General features: G+C 43.2%; 1 protein-coding gene across 2 annotated transcripts in view; it reads left to right on the top strand.

The window, feature by feature from the left end:
• The window catches only part of TMTC4 (transmembrane O-mannosyltransferase targeting cadherins 4), a 53,777-nt gene that overhangs the window by 9,601 nt on the left and 24,359 nt on the right, over positions 1 to 19,817 (top strand). Inside the window, exons 1-4 of one of the 2 annotated variants that reach the window (XM_081815175.1) lie at positions 7,565 to 7,641; positions 15,779 to 15,879; positions 18,934 to 19,026; positions 19,257 to 19,421. In XM_081815175.1, coding sequence (XP_081671301.1) covers positions 7,593 to 7,641; positions 15,779 to 15,879; positions 18,934 to 19,026; positions 19,257 to 19,421 — 408 coding nt within the window. In that variant the 5' untranslated portion in view covers positions 7,565 to 7,592. Of the gene's footprint in view, positions 1 to 7,564; positions 7,642 to 15,778; positions 15,880 to 18,933; positions 19,027 to 19,256; positions 19,422 to 19,817 lie in introns of those variants that run through there. The other variant, XM_081815174.1, reaches the window with a different exon arrangement.

Raw genomic sequence — 19,817 nt, 5'->3', positions numbered from 1 at the left:
AAGTTTTATTGAAAGAGGCACACCCATTTATTTTCATTTTGTCTGGCCGCTTCGGCCCTACAATGGCAGAGTTTCTCAGCGTCCCTACAGACCAGCTGGCCTCAAAGCCTGGGACACTCCCTGCCTGGTCCTTTGCAAAGTTTGCCCTGCTCTGAGACAGGTGATTCCCACGGTAGCTGTCACCATCTGAGTGGTTCCAAAATTTTTTTAGTAATGATTAACAGAGGTTTCCAGCAGTTTTTATTTAGGAACATAGATGACTTTGCTGTTAATATAATAGCTGCCATTTCTTGACCGTCTATGAGCACTTGTATATATATGTATATATATTTTTTCTCATTTAATTATGTAACAATCTTTAAAGTAGGTGGAATTACTTCCCATTTTTCCAGATGTTGCAGTAACTTTGTTGGGGGTCACATAGCTATTTATGGCAGAACTGGGTTCACACTGGAGTCTAACTCACTGGAGTCTAACTCACTTCAAAGCCAAGGCCAGCTGCCTTGTGCTCATCTGCTTCCCTGTACTCATTGGACCGATGAGGCAAAGTTTATCAAAACCTTCATGAAAAATAACCGGGGGTGGGGGGCGGGCGCCTGAGTGGCTCAGTCGGTTGAACATCCGACTCTTGATTTCGGCTCAGGTCATGATCTCAGGGTCGTGAGATGGAGCCTCGTGTTGGGCTCCACCCTCAGCCGGAGTCTGCTTGGAATTCTCTCTCTCCATCTCCCTTTGCCCCTCCCCAAACCCCCTCCCCGCATGCACTCTCTCTCCCTCTTAAATAAATAAACAAACAAACAAACCAGGAGGCACATTCAATTCTGTTAACAAATTGTTAAAATATTAGGCATGATAATGGCATCACAGGTATGTTTTAAAAAACAATCCTTTTCTTTTAGAAACACATGCTGAAATATTTATGGATGAAACAGTATAATGTCTGGGATTTACTTCAAAATACTCTGAGAGGAGGCAGGAAGCATGTTGTCAGATTAGCCAAAAGTCAATAATTATTTAAGCTAAGTTAGGGGACATAAAAGTCACTAGAGCCACATCTCCACTTTTGTATGCTTTTGTTTTTTAGAAGAGTTGGTTTGTTTGTTTTTTTTAAAGGCCAGGTGAGTTACCAGATTAAGAATCAACAGATTTTGATGACATGCTTTTTTAATCTTTAAAACATTGGGTTTATCTCAGACAACTAGATGATATATTCCTTAGAATTTTTTTCCTCCCAACATTACATGAAACAAGTGAATAGTTAATGACTTAATATTTTTCTTATGGAAGTGGGAGGGAAAATTTAACACCAAACTATAATAATATAATTTGACAATTAAACATGAAAAGCTCAAAATATTAGAATAGGCAACTAGAATAAATTTACAGATTTTTGAGACAAAAGAATGCAGTTGATATATAAGTAATAAGCCAGATAGTAACTGTGAACTCATTTCCCAATTTTTAAAAAAGACACCTTTTCTAAAATTAAAACAGTTGAAAGACTCTGCTTCCTGCCCCTTCCCTACCGCCTCCTCTCCAGCCCTTTGCCCACGTGGGACCATCCCTGAGGCCTGGGGCTCTGCCTCTCCCCAGGTCTCTGTAGGTTTGGAAGACAACCATTTAGAAGGTTGAACGGCATCTCCTTCGTTTTATCTCCCTCCCTACGACTCCTAGGTGGTGTCGCTCCCCACGGTAAATGTTGGCGAGGCCGCTTCACCACTGTCCGCTCTCAGGATTCTGAAAGAGTTTCTAACACAGTCTGCCTTTCAAGAAGTGCCATCCTAAGGTGAAAATGCACAGCGACCAGATTCCTCTCTTGTGACTTTTTAATGTCCTGGATACCAGTGGGAGTTCCCTAGCAGATGTGAAAAGCAAAGCATTAGTTCTATTATTTAAACCCCAATAGACTTTTTCCCCTTATTTTTATTGTGGTAGAATAGACATAACATACAAGTGGCCATTTTAACCATTTTTCATGTACCAGTTGAGCACAGTAAATACATTCCCCTTGTTCTGTAACCATCACCACTGTCCATGTCCAGAACTTGTTCATCTTGCAAAACTGAAACTCTGCACCCATTAAACAGTAACTCCCGATCCCCGCCTTCCTTAGCCCCTGGCGACCACCATTCTGCTCTCTGTCCATGAATTTAACTGTTCTAGGTACGTCATGTAAGTGGAATCATACAACATTTGTCCTTTTGTGTCCGGCTTATTTTGCTGAGCATAACATCCTCAAGGTTCTCTATGGGGGAGCGTGTGTGTCAGCATATCTTTCAAGGCTGAATAATTCCATTGTATGTATATACCACATCTCATTTGTCTGTTTATCTGTCGGTGGGCATTTGGGTTGTTTCTACCTTTTGGCTACTGTGAATACTGCTTTGAACATTGGTGTACCCAATAGACTTCCTTTTAACCCTTACTTTTTTTCTACAAAAAGATTTAGGCAGGGTTGTAAACTCTTCTAGTTTGGATGTTCTAGGTATTTATAGTTATATACCTTGAACATCCATGGAGAAACTATCCATAGTTTCCAGGGGCGGGTTGGGGAGGACCTGTGAGATTTTTCACTCACAGTCCCTCCTCATCCCATCCTGTACAGGCTGAACGTGGGGCAGATTGTCTCGGAGCATCTGTTCTCTCAAACCAACGGCGCTGCTAAGACACAGCCAAAGGGTGACCCCAGTGGCCCCAGACTGTACCAGGCTCACTCAGAACTTGGTTACACCCAACCGCTCTGCACCCCCTTTTGTTACCATTATTTTATCATACTGAGATAAAACCACTAGTTTTCTTGTGACTCCCCGTGTTTCTGATACAGCAGAGAGGTTGGGGACAGCTGAATAGAACAGCTTCCAGTACAGAGAATATTGGTGGTAACTTTGCTTCCTGAGACTGAAAGCTAACTTAGCAATAAGCCATGTCCAGCTCTTCCTGGGGCTGAGACCTCCCTACCTATCATGATCATAAAATTGCTGAGGACACATGGCGCCAGGGATTTGGTGGGGGAAGGTGGGGGGGGTGGAGTGCACCTGCCGCAGCCTCAAAGCACATCGTGTGGCTTTTCCGTAAGACTGGATCCCAGTGGGAGTGGGAGAGGGGGTCCATTTACTGCTCACTCCCTTGCTCATTTCAGATGGTGGTACTACATGTTCTTCAGGTGGCAAATCTGAATTTGCAATTACAGAAGGTAATTTATCAGTCATATTTTTCCTAAGGAAAATTAAAAATTAAATCTGTTGGCCTTTCCCAAAGATGACTCTAAAGTTTCATGAAGAATCATTTTATTAATTTTAACATATCCCTGCCTTAAAGAATCTAGTCCTTATTCTGAGTGCATGTCAAAGACATCAGAAGTGTTTTTTGAAGAAAATCTAAATGTTGATAGATTCAACATGTGGGACACATAATTTAGGAGATAGACTAAAACTTCTCACTACTTCTAAAGATTACTTTGGTGAAATAATGAAAAAACTATCAGGAGACTAAAAGTTCTTCCGTCAACTGAACTGATACATTTATTAGCCTCCTTTAATGTGGAGTATTCTCGCAGAATGGAACAAAACTAAAGACATCTTATATTCTTTTCTTGGTTCCTTTAGCATTGATCATTTTTTTTAAGATTATTTATACGTTTGAGGGGCACCTGGGTGGCTCAGTCATTAAGCATCTGCCTGCTTGTGTTCCCTCTCTCACTGTCTCTCTCTCTGTCAAATAAATAAATTTAAAACAAAAGATTATTTATACGTTTGAGAGAGCGCGCACACGAGCAGAGCTAGAGGGAGAAGCAGACCCCCCGCGGAGCAGGGAGCCCGATGCGGGGCTCGATCCCAGGACCCCGGGATCACGACCTGAGCCGAAGGCAGACGCTTAACCGGCTGAGCCCTCCAGGTGCCCCAATACTGACCTTTTTATTTCACAATGTACATACTTTGATCTATGCATCTGTTTTGAATTCATTTGTAAATTACAAAATTATTTCTGAGCGCCATCTTTACAGAAGATACGTTTTTTAATAAAGCCTTTGGAAACTGATACCAAAGGTAAAAGTGCTCTAATGTGTGATGACTTTTCAACAAATACATTGATTCTTGGGAAACTGGTGCGGTATATTCCAGTCCTAATGGAACTACGTTAACTGTAGGAGCAATATGACCTTTCTTTTTCGGTCTGCTAGCATTCTTTTGGCGTTTATATATTTGCTTTAAAATGGGAAAGAGATTGTTGGGCCTTTAGTGTGATGTGTGTAAATGTTTTCCAGAAAATTAACCTGGAAATATTTAATGTTTGCACACAGATAGCGGTGGTAGATGTGACTTCTACGGAGAGAATATGAATAGATTGGGGCGCCTGGGTGGCTCAGTCGTTAAACCTCTGCCTTCGGCTCAGGTCATGATCCCAGGCTCCTGGGATCGAGCCCCGCATCGGGCTCCCTGCTCTGCGGGAAGCCTGCTTCTCCCTCTCCCACTCCCCCTGCTTGTGTTCCCTTTCTCACTGTGTCTCTCTGTCAAATAAATGAATAAAATCTAAAAAAAAAAAAAAATATGAATAGATTTTCATTAGGTTGAAGTTACTTAGAACAGAAGACAAATGGACCAATTAGGAGGTCTTTGAGAAAGTGTTGACCTCTTATCTACAGCACCCCCCCACACACACACACCTTCCCAGGATCTGTTTTCCTGTTCACTTGAACCCCCCCTTCAGGAAAAGGAAAGAGTAGATTAAAATGAAGCCTGTGGCCCTAATTCCAGACTGGAATGGTCTTTTACAGTCCCTGTCAGCTTATTCAGCTATTGGAAAATGTAAAGCTAGGAGGTTGACCCTCTCCGCGCATCCAGCCTCGGGGTCTTGACCCTGAAAGTTATTATTGGCTGTGGTCTTTTGTGTCCTTTCTGTCCTCTGATTGTATCCACCTGCCCAGGTAGGCTTTGAGTTACAGATCATGATCATTTTTTTTTCTTGTGAGTTTAAAGTAGGTGGTTGAAAACATCCATCCCTCAATCTGCACTCTCCATCATCCTGAGTTGGTTTTCACTGCTCTTTTCAGTTCCCATGTATTGTTTTCACATCACAGAGTATGGAGGGCATGATTGAATTTGGCCTACCAAGTTCCTTGCAGGTCTGGAGGCACAGAGAAACCTGGATTCGAAAGAGAAAGGCTTACACTCGGTTATTAGCTTACTGGGGGGAAGCCCCATGTCTGAAACAGACAGCAGTTCTATGATCCTCCCCCCGCCAACGGCTCTGTGCCCTGAGCCCCACCTAGTGGACCCGGGAGCAGGCAGAGCAGGGCAGGACACGGTGACCAGATGCCCCGCCCTGGCCTCCCCCTCCCACTGGGCTCCCCTGACATCAGACAGCCCCCTTTGCTCTGCCAGCCACCCCTCCCCTCCTTTCTCTCAAATGCCCCTTTGTTTCATTATCCACACCACGACCCCCCCCCCCCCGCCCCAGGACTGGTGCCCATGAAGTTTGCTAGTTTCTGTTGATAGAGGCACTCTGGTTTCAGCCACTTTTCTGTGTTTCAGATTTTCCATACTCCTTTTTAATATACTAAGAATAGAAACTAATTCTTTGTTTATGGAGAACAACTCTCTGGAATAATCTTTACACATCATGTTAAGGTTCAACTTCATACCTATGGTGGCTAAGAGTCTTTTTAAAGAGGGGCAAGACTCATATACTAATAATAGCTGTGCAGAGAAGAAGCAGTCCAAACAGGGGCACCTGGGTGGCTCAGTCATTGGGCATCTGCCTTCGGCTCAGGTCACGGTTGGGATCGAGCCCCGCATTGGGCTCCTTGCTCGGCAGGAAGCCTGCTTCTCCCTCTCCCACTCCCCCTGCTTGTGTTCCCTCTCTCACTGTGTCTCTCTCTGTCAAATAAATAAAATCTTTAAAAAAAAAAAAAAAAGAACCCTATATGCAAAAGTAATTCTGGTAAGGCATCCATGATAACACTTTTTCTGATTCTATTCTAAACTAGCATAGAGGCTTATCAATTTGGTCATTCATTCTTTCACCAATAATGAAACATTAAGGGTGTCCTTTGTACCAGCTCCTGTGTCCTGTGTTGGGGATACAAAAACTAGAAGGACACAGTCTGTGCCTCAAAGGGCTTACAGTCTAGTATATTTTGATTAAAATAAAGCTGTCAGTATTCACAATGCTCAAGGCGTAGAATGTTCTGGTTTTCCATACTTCCTTGTTAGCTTTTTCCTTCCTGTACGCAACTCGCCCTGGGCACTCAGTAAGTAGTTCCTTCTTGTCATAGTGCATTTAGGCAGCATTGATGACTATGGCCTTTGTACTGTTAATTTCTTTTTTTGTATGTTTCCCTTGGAATGTGCATTTTCTTTTTTCTTTCTTTGAGATGTAATTGACCTATCACGTTTTATTAGTTTTATGTATACAAAACAACGACTCAATATTTGCATATATTGTGAATCGATCACCACAACAAGTGTAGTTAGCATCCATCACCATATATAGTTACACATTTCTTTTCTTGTGATGAGAACTTTTAAGACCGACTCTCTTAGCAGCTTTCAAGTATGCAACGCAGTGTTGTTAACTCTAGTCACCATGCTGTACATTCCATCCCCAGGGTTTGTAACGGAATCTTTACCTTTTGGCTGCGCACCTTCACCCTCCTCTGGCGGCCACCAATCTATTCTATCTATGAGTTTGGTTTTTAATTCTACATCTAAGTGAGATCATGCAGTATTTGTTTTTCTCTGACTTATTTTACTTAACATAATGCCCTCAAGGTCCAAACATGTTACAAATGGAAGGATTTCCTTCTTTTTTATGTCTGAGTAATACTCCATTCTGTTTGCACTGTGCATATATACATATATGTACACACAGTATGTATTTTATATACATACTATATTATAGCACAGTGGTTTATACTGTATATCTTATGTGTATAATACTGTACTGTAGTGTTATATACTATAGTGTAGTATGTTATACTGTTATGGTATTACATAAAATGTAATAATATACCATAGTATATAAGTATATCGTGTGTATATACATATATATAGTATATAGTAATGTGCCACAATATTACATAGTATTATATATGCCCTGTATTTTATAGTATATGTAACATATAGTATTTCAGAGAGAGAGAGAGAATGTGTGTATATATAAACATGTATGTATTTGTGTATATAAAACAATTGTATATACGTATGTGTATAAAACAATTTTTCTTTATTCCATTCATCCTCCAGTAGACACGATCCTCATGTGTTGGCTGTTTTAAATAGTGTAGTGAACATGAGGGTGCCATATCTTTTTGAGATAGTGAGTTCATTTCCATTGGATAAATACCCAGAATTAGAATTGCTGGATCATATGGTAGTTTTGTTTATGCTGCTAATTTCTTTCATCTCTGTTAAATTTCCTTCAGTCCAACAGAGCAGAGCGGTTGATACTAATGGACATTCAGGTGTATATTTTTTTCATTTGGACTTTGAGATATATTAAGAAATAGTCACTCATTTTTTGTCTTCCCCTGTCTCATCAGTGTGGATTGTACAAACAGCCGAGGACTAAACACATGCAGTAAACACACTGTCATGGCGATGGCGAGTCCTTGTGCCAGGCGCTCATGTTATCCACATGTTTGTAAGTGTTCCACTGAGAATCAAAGCTCCATTGTGGTAGAAGTTTAGTCCAGTATTTATTGGATGCAAATAATAATGCTATTTATTGTTTAAACTTAAGGTTTAAAGTGACCTGGTCTTTGTTCTTTTGGGATCTGAACATAAATTCAAAGAAAGGCCTAGCATCGGGTGCATGGAAACTTGTAGCTCAAGAAAGGTTTTTAATATATTTTATAAGGGAACAAAACATTGAGTACTCTGAAATTAGTGGTTTTAACTAGTTAAAATGCTCTTTCAAACGATACATTTCTTTTTTGATAACCTCATTAGCTTTCTTTATAGATGCAGTGTCTGTTATTATAAAGCTTAGGACAATTTTAACTGCCAGAGTTTATTTAACAAGCAATTCTGTGCTTACCTCTAGAATCCTTACATTTTCAGAAAATAAAAAAAAACTACTCACATAATATTTCTGTCTGCTTTTTTTTTTTTTGTGGTGGGGTGCTTAGAATATCTCCATGCAGATCTTTTGCTACAGAATCCTTTTTAAAAAAGTAAATGTCCTTATGAGGGAAACCATACCTTTTTTTTTTAAGATTTTATTTATTCATTTGAGAGACAGAGTGAGCGAGAGAAAGAGAGCACATGAGCAGGGGCAGAGGGAGAGGGAGAAGCAGGCTCTCCTGTTGAACAGGGAGCCCGATGTGGGGCTCGATCCCAGGACCCTGGGATCATGATCTGAGCCGAATGCAGATGCTTAACTGACTGAGCCACCCAGGTGCCCCGGAAAACCATACTTTTTCTTCAAAAAATAAAAACACAGTCAGATAAAGTTGACGGTGCGCTGGTCATCATTTCTGAATGCCTGAAACAAAAAGTATTATTCTTATGATGAGACATCTTGTCAACATTGACACCTCTTTTAAAGCCTAGTATTTTGGATTGAAAACAGATAATCTCTCTGCACAGTAAACATGGTAGACTAGCCAAAAGAATTTCTCTCTCTCTTTTTTTAAAATTTTATTTATTTATTTATTTATTTATTTATTTATTTATTTATTTATTTATTTATGAGATTGAGACAGAGAGAGCGACAGGGAGCATGAGCAGGGAGGAGAGGGAGGAGCAGGCTCCATCCCAGGACCCCGGGATCATGACCTGAGCTGAAAGCAGATGCTTGACCAACTGAGCCACCCAGGAGCCCCACAATTTCTCTTTTAAACAAATAATTTAAAATACTTGTTTCATGGGAGTGAGGACTAACAAGAGAAATTTATAAAGTAATTTTTTAAATTTTTTAAAAGATTTTATCTATTTGACAGAGAGAGACACAGCGAGAGAGGGAACACAAGCAGGGGGAGTGGGACAGGGAGCAGCAGGCTTCCCGCTGAGCAGGGAGCCCGATGCGGGGCTCGATCCCAGGACCCTGGGACCATGACCTGAGCCAAAGGCAGACGCCTAACGACTGAGCCACCCAGGCACCCCATAATAAGAGAAATTTAATTAGTTCATTTATGGTGGGCAGGAGAGAACCTTTTTAAGAGGGGAATGAATCTGCTACATACCAAGAACAACCATTTGAAATTCTAAGCTATTACAAAAGACAAGGTCCCAAGTAGTAGTTGTTGCAAGTCCTTAAACTGTTTGTTGTATTGCTCTCCTTATGGTAGTTCAGGCAGCTAAATAAAGTAGAATAACTCTTACTCTTGGGGCATCGTGTCCTCACATTTTCATTCGGATTTAAGACATCTGTTTTTCTTTGACTTAGAATCATGCAGCTCTAAAAAAAAAAAAACACAACAACAGGTGACTGTGTAACGTCCGTAGCCTAGGACTCTTGCTTCTAGATTTGGGGTCCTTGCCGACTGAGTTCTGACGGTGGTATTCACATGTATTTTCTTTTCTCTGCCTTCGTGTTTCTCTGGTTCCTGCATTGCTTGATTTCCCCCCAAACAGGCTGGTGTTTGAGAACGGCCACGTTTGACGTCTTTCGTTCGGCAGGGGTAAGCACGGCCTGGCTGGCCCCGACTTTTGGAACGGGAGCCTGCTGCTCTTGGTGTCTCGCTGGCAGAGGGAGTCGGGGCCACCTGTCGGGGTGGCATGGTTCCCACACACAACACGGCGTGCCAGTTTCGAGGTAGTAGGGATGCCAGGCATTGAGCGGTGAACAGGGTAGCTCGTACAATGTGATGCTTTTTCTGAAAGAAGATCTTCCCCCCCAGATAATAGTGCCAAATCCAAGGCACACGCTTCATTAAATTGATCACATCTGTTGGCACTTGTGGGTGTTAGCACTGACAAGTGTGTTTCTGTTCGTGCATTTTGGGGTGGGTTTTTTTTTTTCCACCTCTACTCCCTCCACTCCATTAGCCTTTGCCTCCATTTATCTACGTGGTCGTATTGTCTTAGATGCTGCAGGCATATAGTGAAACAAGGAAAACATTTTCTAAGCCAGTTTATTAAGTTCTGGATCATAAACTGTTGATGTTTGCTAACGCTGCATAATTATCCTGGAGCAGGCGGTCTTACGCGATGAGAGATGTCACATGGTGTAAGAATGGTTCTTTTCTTCTTCCCCTGGGTCACTGGTGATTACAATTTAGCAGACTGGATGCAGATGAGACCGAGAACTCTGGGTACATGCAACATCCCGAGATGCTTGCGTGTCGCTACATCCCACTTAGAATTCCCTACTTGGGGAAGGTTTTTTTGAATAAAAATATTCATAAGTGCACATGCACCGGAGGTGACATCTGGCTCTCGGGATTTATTGTTACTGTTTCTAACAGCTCTAAATTTAAAATTAACAATCAATTTTGGCTGTACCTTTTCATTATTCCTTATGTAATTTTAAGAAATTTAATTCCAGTATAATTGACATACAGTGTTATATTAGGGTTATGTCATTTTTTTGTTAAATTTTTTTTTAAAAGATTTTTTTTCATCTCTTCACGATGGAGATTTTTTCCATCATGAGGAGATTTCAAGACATTAAATTAATGTCAAATGAAAAGATGTGACTTCTGGCTGTATTTGTTCACATGGAGCACATTATTAACTTTTGGTATATAAATTACATATCATAATTGCATAAGAAATATGGTGATATAATAAGACTTCTGGTAGACATAGAAATGAAACTGTTGACTCCCCAAATCTTTGTTGAGTGCCAACTGTATCGCAGGTGGCCTATCATTATCTATTTCAGCTGTACTATTAAAATGCCCAAACTTGGAAATAAAAGAATGGCTTGCATTAGTTACTAAATAAGAGTGTACTCACAAAAATGCAAAGTCCAAATTCATCTAGATAGGCTGTATCTTGGCAACTATTAGCGTTGGTCACCTTGACAAATCAAGACTCAAAAAAAACTTTAATCTGGAGAATTACACAGGTAAAAACTATGCTAGCGCAGGTCATATTACCAGAAGTCTACTAGGCTGGGCTCAGAACCAGTTTCCCCGTTGAGTATTTAATTTTTACAAGGCCTTTCTTGACCATCCCTGCACTGGAAATACTGTCGGTGCTATTCTGTACATTGGCCTTGGTTTATCATGCACATGCATACCACACATTTGTAAAGAGGACCCCTTTGATTTATATGAAATCACTGAAAAACAGTTAAATTAAGCTTTCCTGTTTGAATTCTGGAAAAAGTGAAGTGTTTGTGTGTGCCTAATCTTACGACTCCCAGTAATGTCAAGTGGCTAATCTGGTAGAGTTGCAGGAGAAAGATTTAAACAGGCAAACTCACTTCATATTTTCTGAGCTTTCGAAGGCTTGGAATACAAACAAAGCCACATGCAGATCATTTCATCTGTGAACTGGGTCTCTGAGCACATGGTATAGACAGTAAGAAAAACAGCATGAGCCATGCTTGTAATTTTTTTTTTTTTTAGATTTTTATTTATTTATTTGACAGAGAGACACAGCGAGAGAGGGAACCCAAGCAGGGGGAGTGGGAGAGGGAGAAGCAGGCTCCCCGCCGAGCAGGGAGCCCAATGTGGGGCTTGATCCCAGAACCCTGGGACCATGACCTGAGCCAAAGGCAGATGCCCAATGACTGAGCCACCCAGGCGCCCCCATGCATGTAATTTTTAAATGTCTAGTAGCCACATTATAAAAAGACACAGGTTAGATGAATTTTAACTACACTTTTAGCCAAATATATCAAAATATGATAATTTCAATATGTAATAATCAGTATAAAAATTATGAAATATTTTATATTCCTTTTTTTCATACCGAGTCTTCCAAATCAGGTATGTATTTTATACTTACAACACATCTCACTAGGGACTAGATAGATTTCAGGCGCTCCTCAGCTAGAATGCCTACTCCTCTGGACAGTGGCGGAATCGAATTCGGTTTTCTGAATGTGAGGCCATCACTGGGTTTTGTAACTGACGACTGAAATTTTGCCTTTGATCAGAAATTGCCACTGTTGAGAAGTGGCATAATATTTAATCATCACTGTAACTGAAGAAATTTCTTCAGCAAAGAAATACTCGCTCGCACACGTCTTTTACCAGACATGTCTGCACAAAATCAAAAGTATAAGAGATAATTACAGAGTGGTACTCTTCCAAAAGAATCATGATAGAGGATTTGAGAGGTGTGGGGTGTCCAGGTCCCTTGCTGAAATTTGGGATTTGAGAAGTGTGATGAAATTATGGGGTGAGCTTAGGGAGAAGATTATCAGTAAATCTGAAAGCTGTGTTTTCTATATAAGTTATTTTTCTGTATTCAGTGAAATCTCTGATTTAGCCATCTAAGGAGAAAACCATTTTAAATTCCAAGCAAGTGGAACATGAGCCCATTACTTCCACATTTCTGTACTAATTTAACTTTGTGTTAATGGAGTGCTTCAAGAGCCGTCCTTTGGGTGTTTTAATGGAGGGCCTGGGGGGTTTTTTTCCTATCCAAAGCCACTGGTCCATGGTGGGGGGAAATTCATCCAGGTTACACAGTCAAGTAAAATACAAGCTAATTCAGTTTTTCTAGGAGGGAATGTAAAATGATTAAGGGACCTTCTTTCTTAAATTTTTTTTTAAAGTAAGTTCCGTACCCTATGTGGGGCTTGAACTCACAACCCCGAGATCAAGAGTTGCATGCTCTACGACTGAGCCAGGCAGGCACCCCAAGGGACCTTCTTTACATGTTAAGAACAGGGAGCATTATATTGGGAAGTCCTGTTATGTTTCATGAAGAGTTCCAAGCACAGATTGTGGGAATCAGGAAGCTTAGAAAAACCCAATCCAGGCAGTAGGGGAGAGGTCCATCTGGTTCCTAGTGAATCACCACACCTAATGCTTCGTGGACGTGGAAGGGGCAGGCAGAGGCTGGGGCCCACAGCGCATCTCCCACTCTGGCCTGGAGTAGATCCTGTTGTGAGGGGCCTCCCTGAGGGACATGGGAGCCGGGCTGGGGGTCATTTACTCCCTTTATCTGTGGAGGAAACCCCCCCCTCCCCAGTAGTACATGAGTTCATTTATAAGTAAAGGTACCTATTTACCAACCAACTGCTAACATGAGAAAATCCTGAGAGTGGTTTGATACAGACTCAGGAAGACGTGTGATGGGAGAAACGCTCAATGGACCATATGTCCACCAGCATGGAGAGGACAAGCCTTAAGGGTGGCACCTGCCATCCATCTCCGTCACATGTCAGAAGGCATGGTGCATTGTGAGCTGTGGTCACCTCCATTCAGCCAGCTGGACCCCTGGGCTGTGCGGTGAAACTTGCGAGGCCTTTCCTAAAATCATCATTCAAAAGGAGCTAACCAGGGTGTTAGCTTTAGGGTTATTTTGGCCATGATTTTATGTAAAAGCTTTGGTGTCTAGGATGGCATCTGCTTTGATGCTGTTTGCTGATGATCACTAGCAAATCCCCCCCAAAAATAGTAAGTTCCCATAAATATGTAAACACTCAAATACACATTAGTTTAAGGGGGTTGGTTCTTTTGGCTCGTAATTGTATTCTTTCGGTTTCACATCCATGGAATGTCATTAATTTCTGCAAGTGAAATGACCCTTCGCTGGCTTGATGAGACTCTATACTCCTCTAGAATGGTTTTCGGTAATGAGAAGTTGGCTTCCAGGCACGGTGCCTCCTGAACGATTGGAAAGGTGCTAGAGGAGAGCAGAGCCAAGACCTGACATCGAGGGAGGCAGGTGTGGGCTCACCCTAAGAAAAAATATTCCAACAACCCACAGTTTCCAACCGAAATGGGCTCTTGCAGAAAGTTAATCCCCATCCCTGAAGGTCTTGAAGTCAAGGCCATGTGGCTCCTGCTGGAAGCGTCTTGGAAAGGATGCCAACACTTCCAACACTTCCATCACTTGTGCAAGGGAGATGGTCTGCACAACTTCTAAGAGGCACTGCTACTATTCCTGCTTGGTGGCCCTACCATTTGTTAACTTATGGCCCCTTTCTGGCAGACAGCGGACGGCAATTTTATTCACCAACCACATGTTGCCTTTCCAGAGTCAGTCAGGTGTCATGGATTCCAACAGCAGAAGTCTGAGCTGCTCCTACGAGCCACACATGGCCCCAGGGATGTGGCTGGGAGCAAGCTGCTTCTTTAGGGTGATGCTCTCCAACCTTTCGCGAGCATCAGAAGCACCTGGAAGCCTGGTTAAAAGGCCAAATGGGCTCCACCCTCGCGTTTCTGATTGCACAGGTGTGGGTGGCGCCTGAGACTCTGCATGACTAACAGGATCCAAGGGCAGGTGCACAGACCACCCATCGTCAGTACCACTGGTTCGGGGCAGTGGTCCCAACTGCAGGTGATTTCTGTCCCCCTCCTCCCAGGGACATTCGGCAAAGCCTGTGACATTTTTGGTTGTCACCACTGAGGGCTGGGAGTACTGCTGGCATCTAAGGGCTAGAAGCTAGAGATGCTGCCGAACAGGCACATAGTTTTAAAAGAAAAAAAGTAAAGGATACGTGAAAGGCTATACAATGCAAAGTAAGACTTTCTCCCTCTGCTGCCCAAAATTTTCTTCTTAGAACTGTTCAGAAACTACTGTAGTTGGTTTCTTGTATGCTTTCCAGATATGATTTGCATTTACAAGAATGTTTATATAATTTTTAACACAAATGGCCAGGTAGTTCACTTTTCCCCTCTCAAATACACCAGTAGGTAGGTCATGTTGCTTCCATTTTATAGATGAGGTCATTGAGACTGTGAGTGTAAGTAATTTGCTCAGGGTCACGTAGTAAACGGCAGAGCTAGAATGTGGAATTCAGTTTTCATCACAACTGAACCAAGATGCATAGGCAGCCCAGGCAAGCTAACGGTTTGGCTCTCCAAGCAGGTGCACTTTGCCCTATTTCAAACCGATGTCTTTTTTAAATGTTTGTTTACCGTCCGTGTGGATGAGGAGGTGAGGGCCTTCCAAAGGAAGAACAGAGATGAGCACCACATGTGGCCTTTCCTCTCCTTTCAAGCAGTTCAGCTCTGGCCCCCAAAGTGCAAATACCTCCCACGAAACAGTATGGAGCCCAACCCTCCCTTTCCAGAAGGCAGTTCAGGGACTTTTGGTGGTGACTTGAGCTCAGTCTCACCCCAGGCTTCATACTACAGAGTTCACATCCGTAGGGATGTTTTGGCTTGAGTCCCCATGCAGGTCAGCAGCGCAGCCTGGCCTGCGCCTTTCCCTGGACTCCTCTGTGGGCGGTCGTAGGGTTTCTCGGGGCCGCTCGGCCAATGCCATCCCCCCTGTGCCGGGAACAGCAGTCGCTGCTGGGGTCAGCCTGTGACCAGATGCAGTGCTTACATTTGCAGGGGCAAGTCTCAGTACCGCTTGTCACAGTGGCCTCTTAAGTGCCTGGCAGGTTGGGACGAAGGAATTTGCCCCATCGCGAGCCTGCCGTGAGCTAGCTCTATGCCCAGGGCTTCACTGAAATGCCTCCCAAAGGCTCTGGGCACCTGCCAGAGTCTGCCTTGAGGCTGGATGTGTATATCATTTAGAAGGTGCTGTCTGACCAGAAATGCGGAACGTAATACACTTGCCCACAGGGAAGTGCTATCGGGAGACCAAACTCTTTTTAAACTGTGGCTATTTTAAGGTGCATGCTTAGAATTGTAGTTCCTGGTGCTAAGAAGCCTGAGCTGTATCGCATGGCTTTTATGTTTGTCATTTCTCTTAATCAGCAGGTAACAAGGAGGGAACACATTCTACGTTCTGGGTGTTGCTGAGTATCCTTCTGGGAGCAGTGGCCATGCTGTGCAAAGAGCAAGGGATCACCGTGCTGGTAAGACCCGAGCTGCAGTCAGGCCTGCCCTTTCTTCCCCTGCGGTAGAGACGTCCTGGGCTGGCCCGGCCTGTTTCCCAGCCCCATTGCAAGCCTGTCATAGACCCTTCCGCCAGTTACTTGTGCTTTCAGTACATCTGATGTTGCATGGAAATGGGCTGTCTCAGTTGATGATCTTTAGCAAGCAGTGGGAAGTTCATACGTGGAATATAAGAAATCGTGCAGAAGATCATAGGGGAAGGGAGAGAGAACTGAATGGGAGGAAATCAGAGAGGGAGGCAGACCACAAGAGACTCTTGACTCTGGGAAGCAAACTGAGGGTTGCAGAAGGGAGGTGGGTGGGGGATGGGGCAGCCGGGTGATGGGTATTAAAGAGGGCACGCGATGTGATGAGCACGGGGTGTTATACGCAACTGATGAATTATTGAACACTACCTCTGAAACTTATGATATACTATATGTTGGCTAATTGAATAAAAAAAAAAAAAAGTGATTAGCTCCTGGGGCGCCTGGGTGGCTCAGTCAGTTAAGTGTCGAACTCTTGGTTTTGGTTTGGGTCGTGATCTCAGGGTGGTGAGACTGAGCCCTGCGTCGGGCTCTGAGCTCAGTGAGGAATCTCCTTGAGATTCTCTCTCTCTGCTCCTCCCACTTGTGTGCTCTCGCTCTCTTTCTCTCTCCCATAAATAAATCTTAAAAAAAAAAAAAAAGGCAGTGATTAGCTCTCATGGAGAGGTGCTGTAGAAAAAGAGGAAAGAACAATTTAAGTTTTCTGCAGTGCTCTCCTGTTTCGGCAGCTCTAAATACAACAGTGGGCTGACCCCATCCATGCTTCTGGTCCTGGTTAGAGAAGCATTGAGTGTATGTTGTGCTCAGCTTCGACTGGAAATATCAAAGAGGAAAGGAGGAGCCTCTGAAGAGTACAGATGTACACCTCCTATGTCTGATCAGAATTGAGGCCCCAGGGAGGGAGAGGCATTGAAATCCACTTTCCTTTTTTTCTTTCGAGCCAATTTTATCCTTGACTTTATTAGAGGAAAATTTAGAAATTAGGGCTGTGATTAGGGGTAGAGAAATGGAAAACAAAGATATGGGATTTGAATGGCCCATATAGGAATAGCTTGGGAAAGAAAGAGCAGATAAAGCTTTATGGGGTTTGATGTAACTCAAAGCAAAGATCCATGGTTTTATCAGGCTCAGTCTATAAGATTAAGATTAGATAGCTAAAAAATGGCATAGAAAGAATTATTGTGCAAAGATACTTGAAGGTCGTGAGTTTTTTGTTTTTTTTTTTTTTAAGTTCTAAGCCCATGTTTCTCAATCTTGGCATTACTGACATTTGGGCTAGATCACTCTTTCTTATGGGAGGGCTGTCCTGTGCATCGTAGCATGTTAAGCAACATCCCTGGCCTCTACCCTCTAAATGCCAATAGGACTCCCTTGGTTGTGACAACTTAAAATGTCTCTAGACATTGTCAAGCATCCCCCACGTGGCAAAACCATCCACTGCTCTAAACCCTTGCTTCTCAAAGACCAGCAGCATCAACACCATCTGGGAGCTTATTGGAAATTTAGGACCTCCAACCCCACCCCCAGGCCTGCTGGGTCAAAATCTCCATTTAACAAGGTCCAAGGTGGCTCCCGTTAATGTTTGAAAAGCGCTAAAGAACTAGGTTGAATTTATGTAACTAAAGATATGGTAAAATTCAGCTATTTCCAAAAATGGGATTAGAATGTGGACATTTTGATAATGCATTTAAATGGGAAGTTGGAGAGTGCCAAACAGAAGTGATGACAAGATCCCCTCATTCCTTAGGGAGAAAAACAAATGGTATAAGACAGCAGCGGCTCAACAGGGAGCTTCTGCCTTCTAGAAAATGGTTTACACCCGGGCAGAAATGGTCTGCTGTGACCCACTAAAATCCTGTGTCGCCTGAGTTGATGAAACCAGAATTCTTTGACATAATTAACCCAGCACTGGCCTGTGTATTGGATAATTAATGGCTTCTAGCATTTATGGGAGAGGGTTAAGTAGGGATGTCATCCTTGCTCTGGAAGCCACCAGTTACCACTGGCTTCTGATGATTTCTGATCTTCTTCACCACAAAGCCTCACATTAAAAAGGTTAGGGTCATTTAGGGGGAACTTTAACCATATACACCATATGTATTGTGACCACATTATCTAGATGGGGCAGGGAGTTCCACAAGATGACGTTGCCTGCCGCGAGAGAAGGGAATCCAAGGCTCACCTAGCTGCCATCTTGGGAGTGTAGTTTCCAAAGTTGACCCAATGGTGTCCATCCCAGCCAGCTGCAAGGCGACACCAAGAGGCAGGGAGTGCCCAGATTATAACCAAACCTCCAAAATGGTGCGTCATCACTTCTACCCACATTCCGGAGGCTGGAACTCAGTCATATGACCACTTGTAACTGCAGGACTGGCTGGGAAGTGCGGTCTGGCTCTGTGCCCAGCAAGAACTGAAAACCAGCAGACGGGCTAGGAGTCCGAACCTGAGAGATCTCTGAAGCCCTCTCAGAGATTATTTTGTATGTCATGCCCCTGCTGTTACTGCACTTGCTGGAATCGGCACGCACTTGGCGCTCTGGGGGTGCGATTAATTATTTACGTGGCTGGGTTGTCGAGTTTGATGGCTGCCTTTCTCTTCTGAGGCATAATTATGGTGCAGGTAACCCCTCAGTCACATCAACTAAGAGACTGTTCTATAGTAAAGGAAAAGCAAGGGAAGAGGGACCTCTGCAGAACTTCTTCTGGGAACCCCAAATGTCCAGCCATCCTGAATCTTTAAATACTCTTCTAGGCAGACTCTGAAATTATGACCAAGAGGATTTACTAGATAATAAATTTGAGATATTACCATGAGCTGATTTTATAGGAACAATAGTGGGGTGTCTGTTTTAGAGATGAAAACTCCTTCCGTGATTATCTTATCCACTGCAGTTCTTGTCGAGATTCAGTAATAAAACTGTGAAGTATAATTGCTGCCTAATCAGAGCGAGGCTCTCCCGTTACTGATTGCCTTGCTTTGCTTCCTCAGGGCTTGAATGCAGTCTTTGACATCTTGGTGATAGGCAAATTAAATGTTCTGGAAATGGTCCAGAAGGTACTACATAAAGACAAGTCATTAGAGGTGAGTATAGACTTTTGTCTCCAGCCCAGACATGGAAAATGTCAAGTACCAGCTGATTTAAAATGCCATTTTCAAAATATTTCTTGCGGTTTTGAATCTTGAAGTAGCTGGCCCTTTTAAGCTACCGTGTCCGCGTAGTTCTGGCAGAATTGTTGCACGTTTGTACCTAGCTTGGCTGCACTTCTCTTTTGAAAATCTGCGCCATCAGGGGCTTGGCGTTGTCCTTTCAGAACTTTGGCGTGCTCAGGAACGGGGGCCTCCTCTTCAGAATGACCCTGCTGGCCTCGGGGGGCGCAGGGATGCTCTACGTGCGCTGGAAAATCATGGGCACCGGCCCGCCCGCGTTCACCGAGGTGGACAACCCTGCCTCCTTTGCCGACAGCATGTTGGTCAGGGTGAGTGCTGAGCCTGTCCCCCGCTGGATTGTCTTCTCTGCCCACCAAATCCCACCACCTTTGTCCTCCTCTTCTCGCTTCCCAACACGCCCACAGAATCCCCCATCGGCGGAACACCTCCACATTGGTTTGCTCTCACTAAGGATATTCTAGGATGAGACCCGAGTTTTATTAGGGGATGGAGAGGGTGTAAGCCCTTTGTATTTCCATTCGAAACAAAATTAAAGAGCAGTGGTTCTTTCAAACATCAGGTTCCCTGTTAGCCTCACTAAAGTGTCCCCTGACCCCATTACTTTTGTTGTAAAGAAAACTGATATAGCGGGATTAAGACAAAATACAACCACATCGGTTACATATCTTTAAACGTCCAGCAGTATCAAGATTCCCTTTATTGTA

The sequence above is a fragment of the Leptonychotes weddellii genome, chromosome 3, assembly GCF_054177405.1.
Source record: "Leptonychotes weddellii isolate Sample4059 chromosome 3, ASM5417740v2, whole genome shotgun sequence".
Lineage (NCBI taxonomy): Eukaryota > Metazoa > Chordata > Mammalia > Carnivora > Phocidae > Leptonychotes > Leptonychotes weddellii.
The sequence above is the reverse complement of the archived record's forward strand: the minus strand, read 5'-3'. Positions and strand labels throughout refer to the sequence as shown.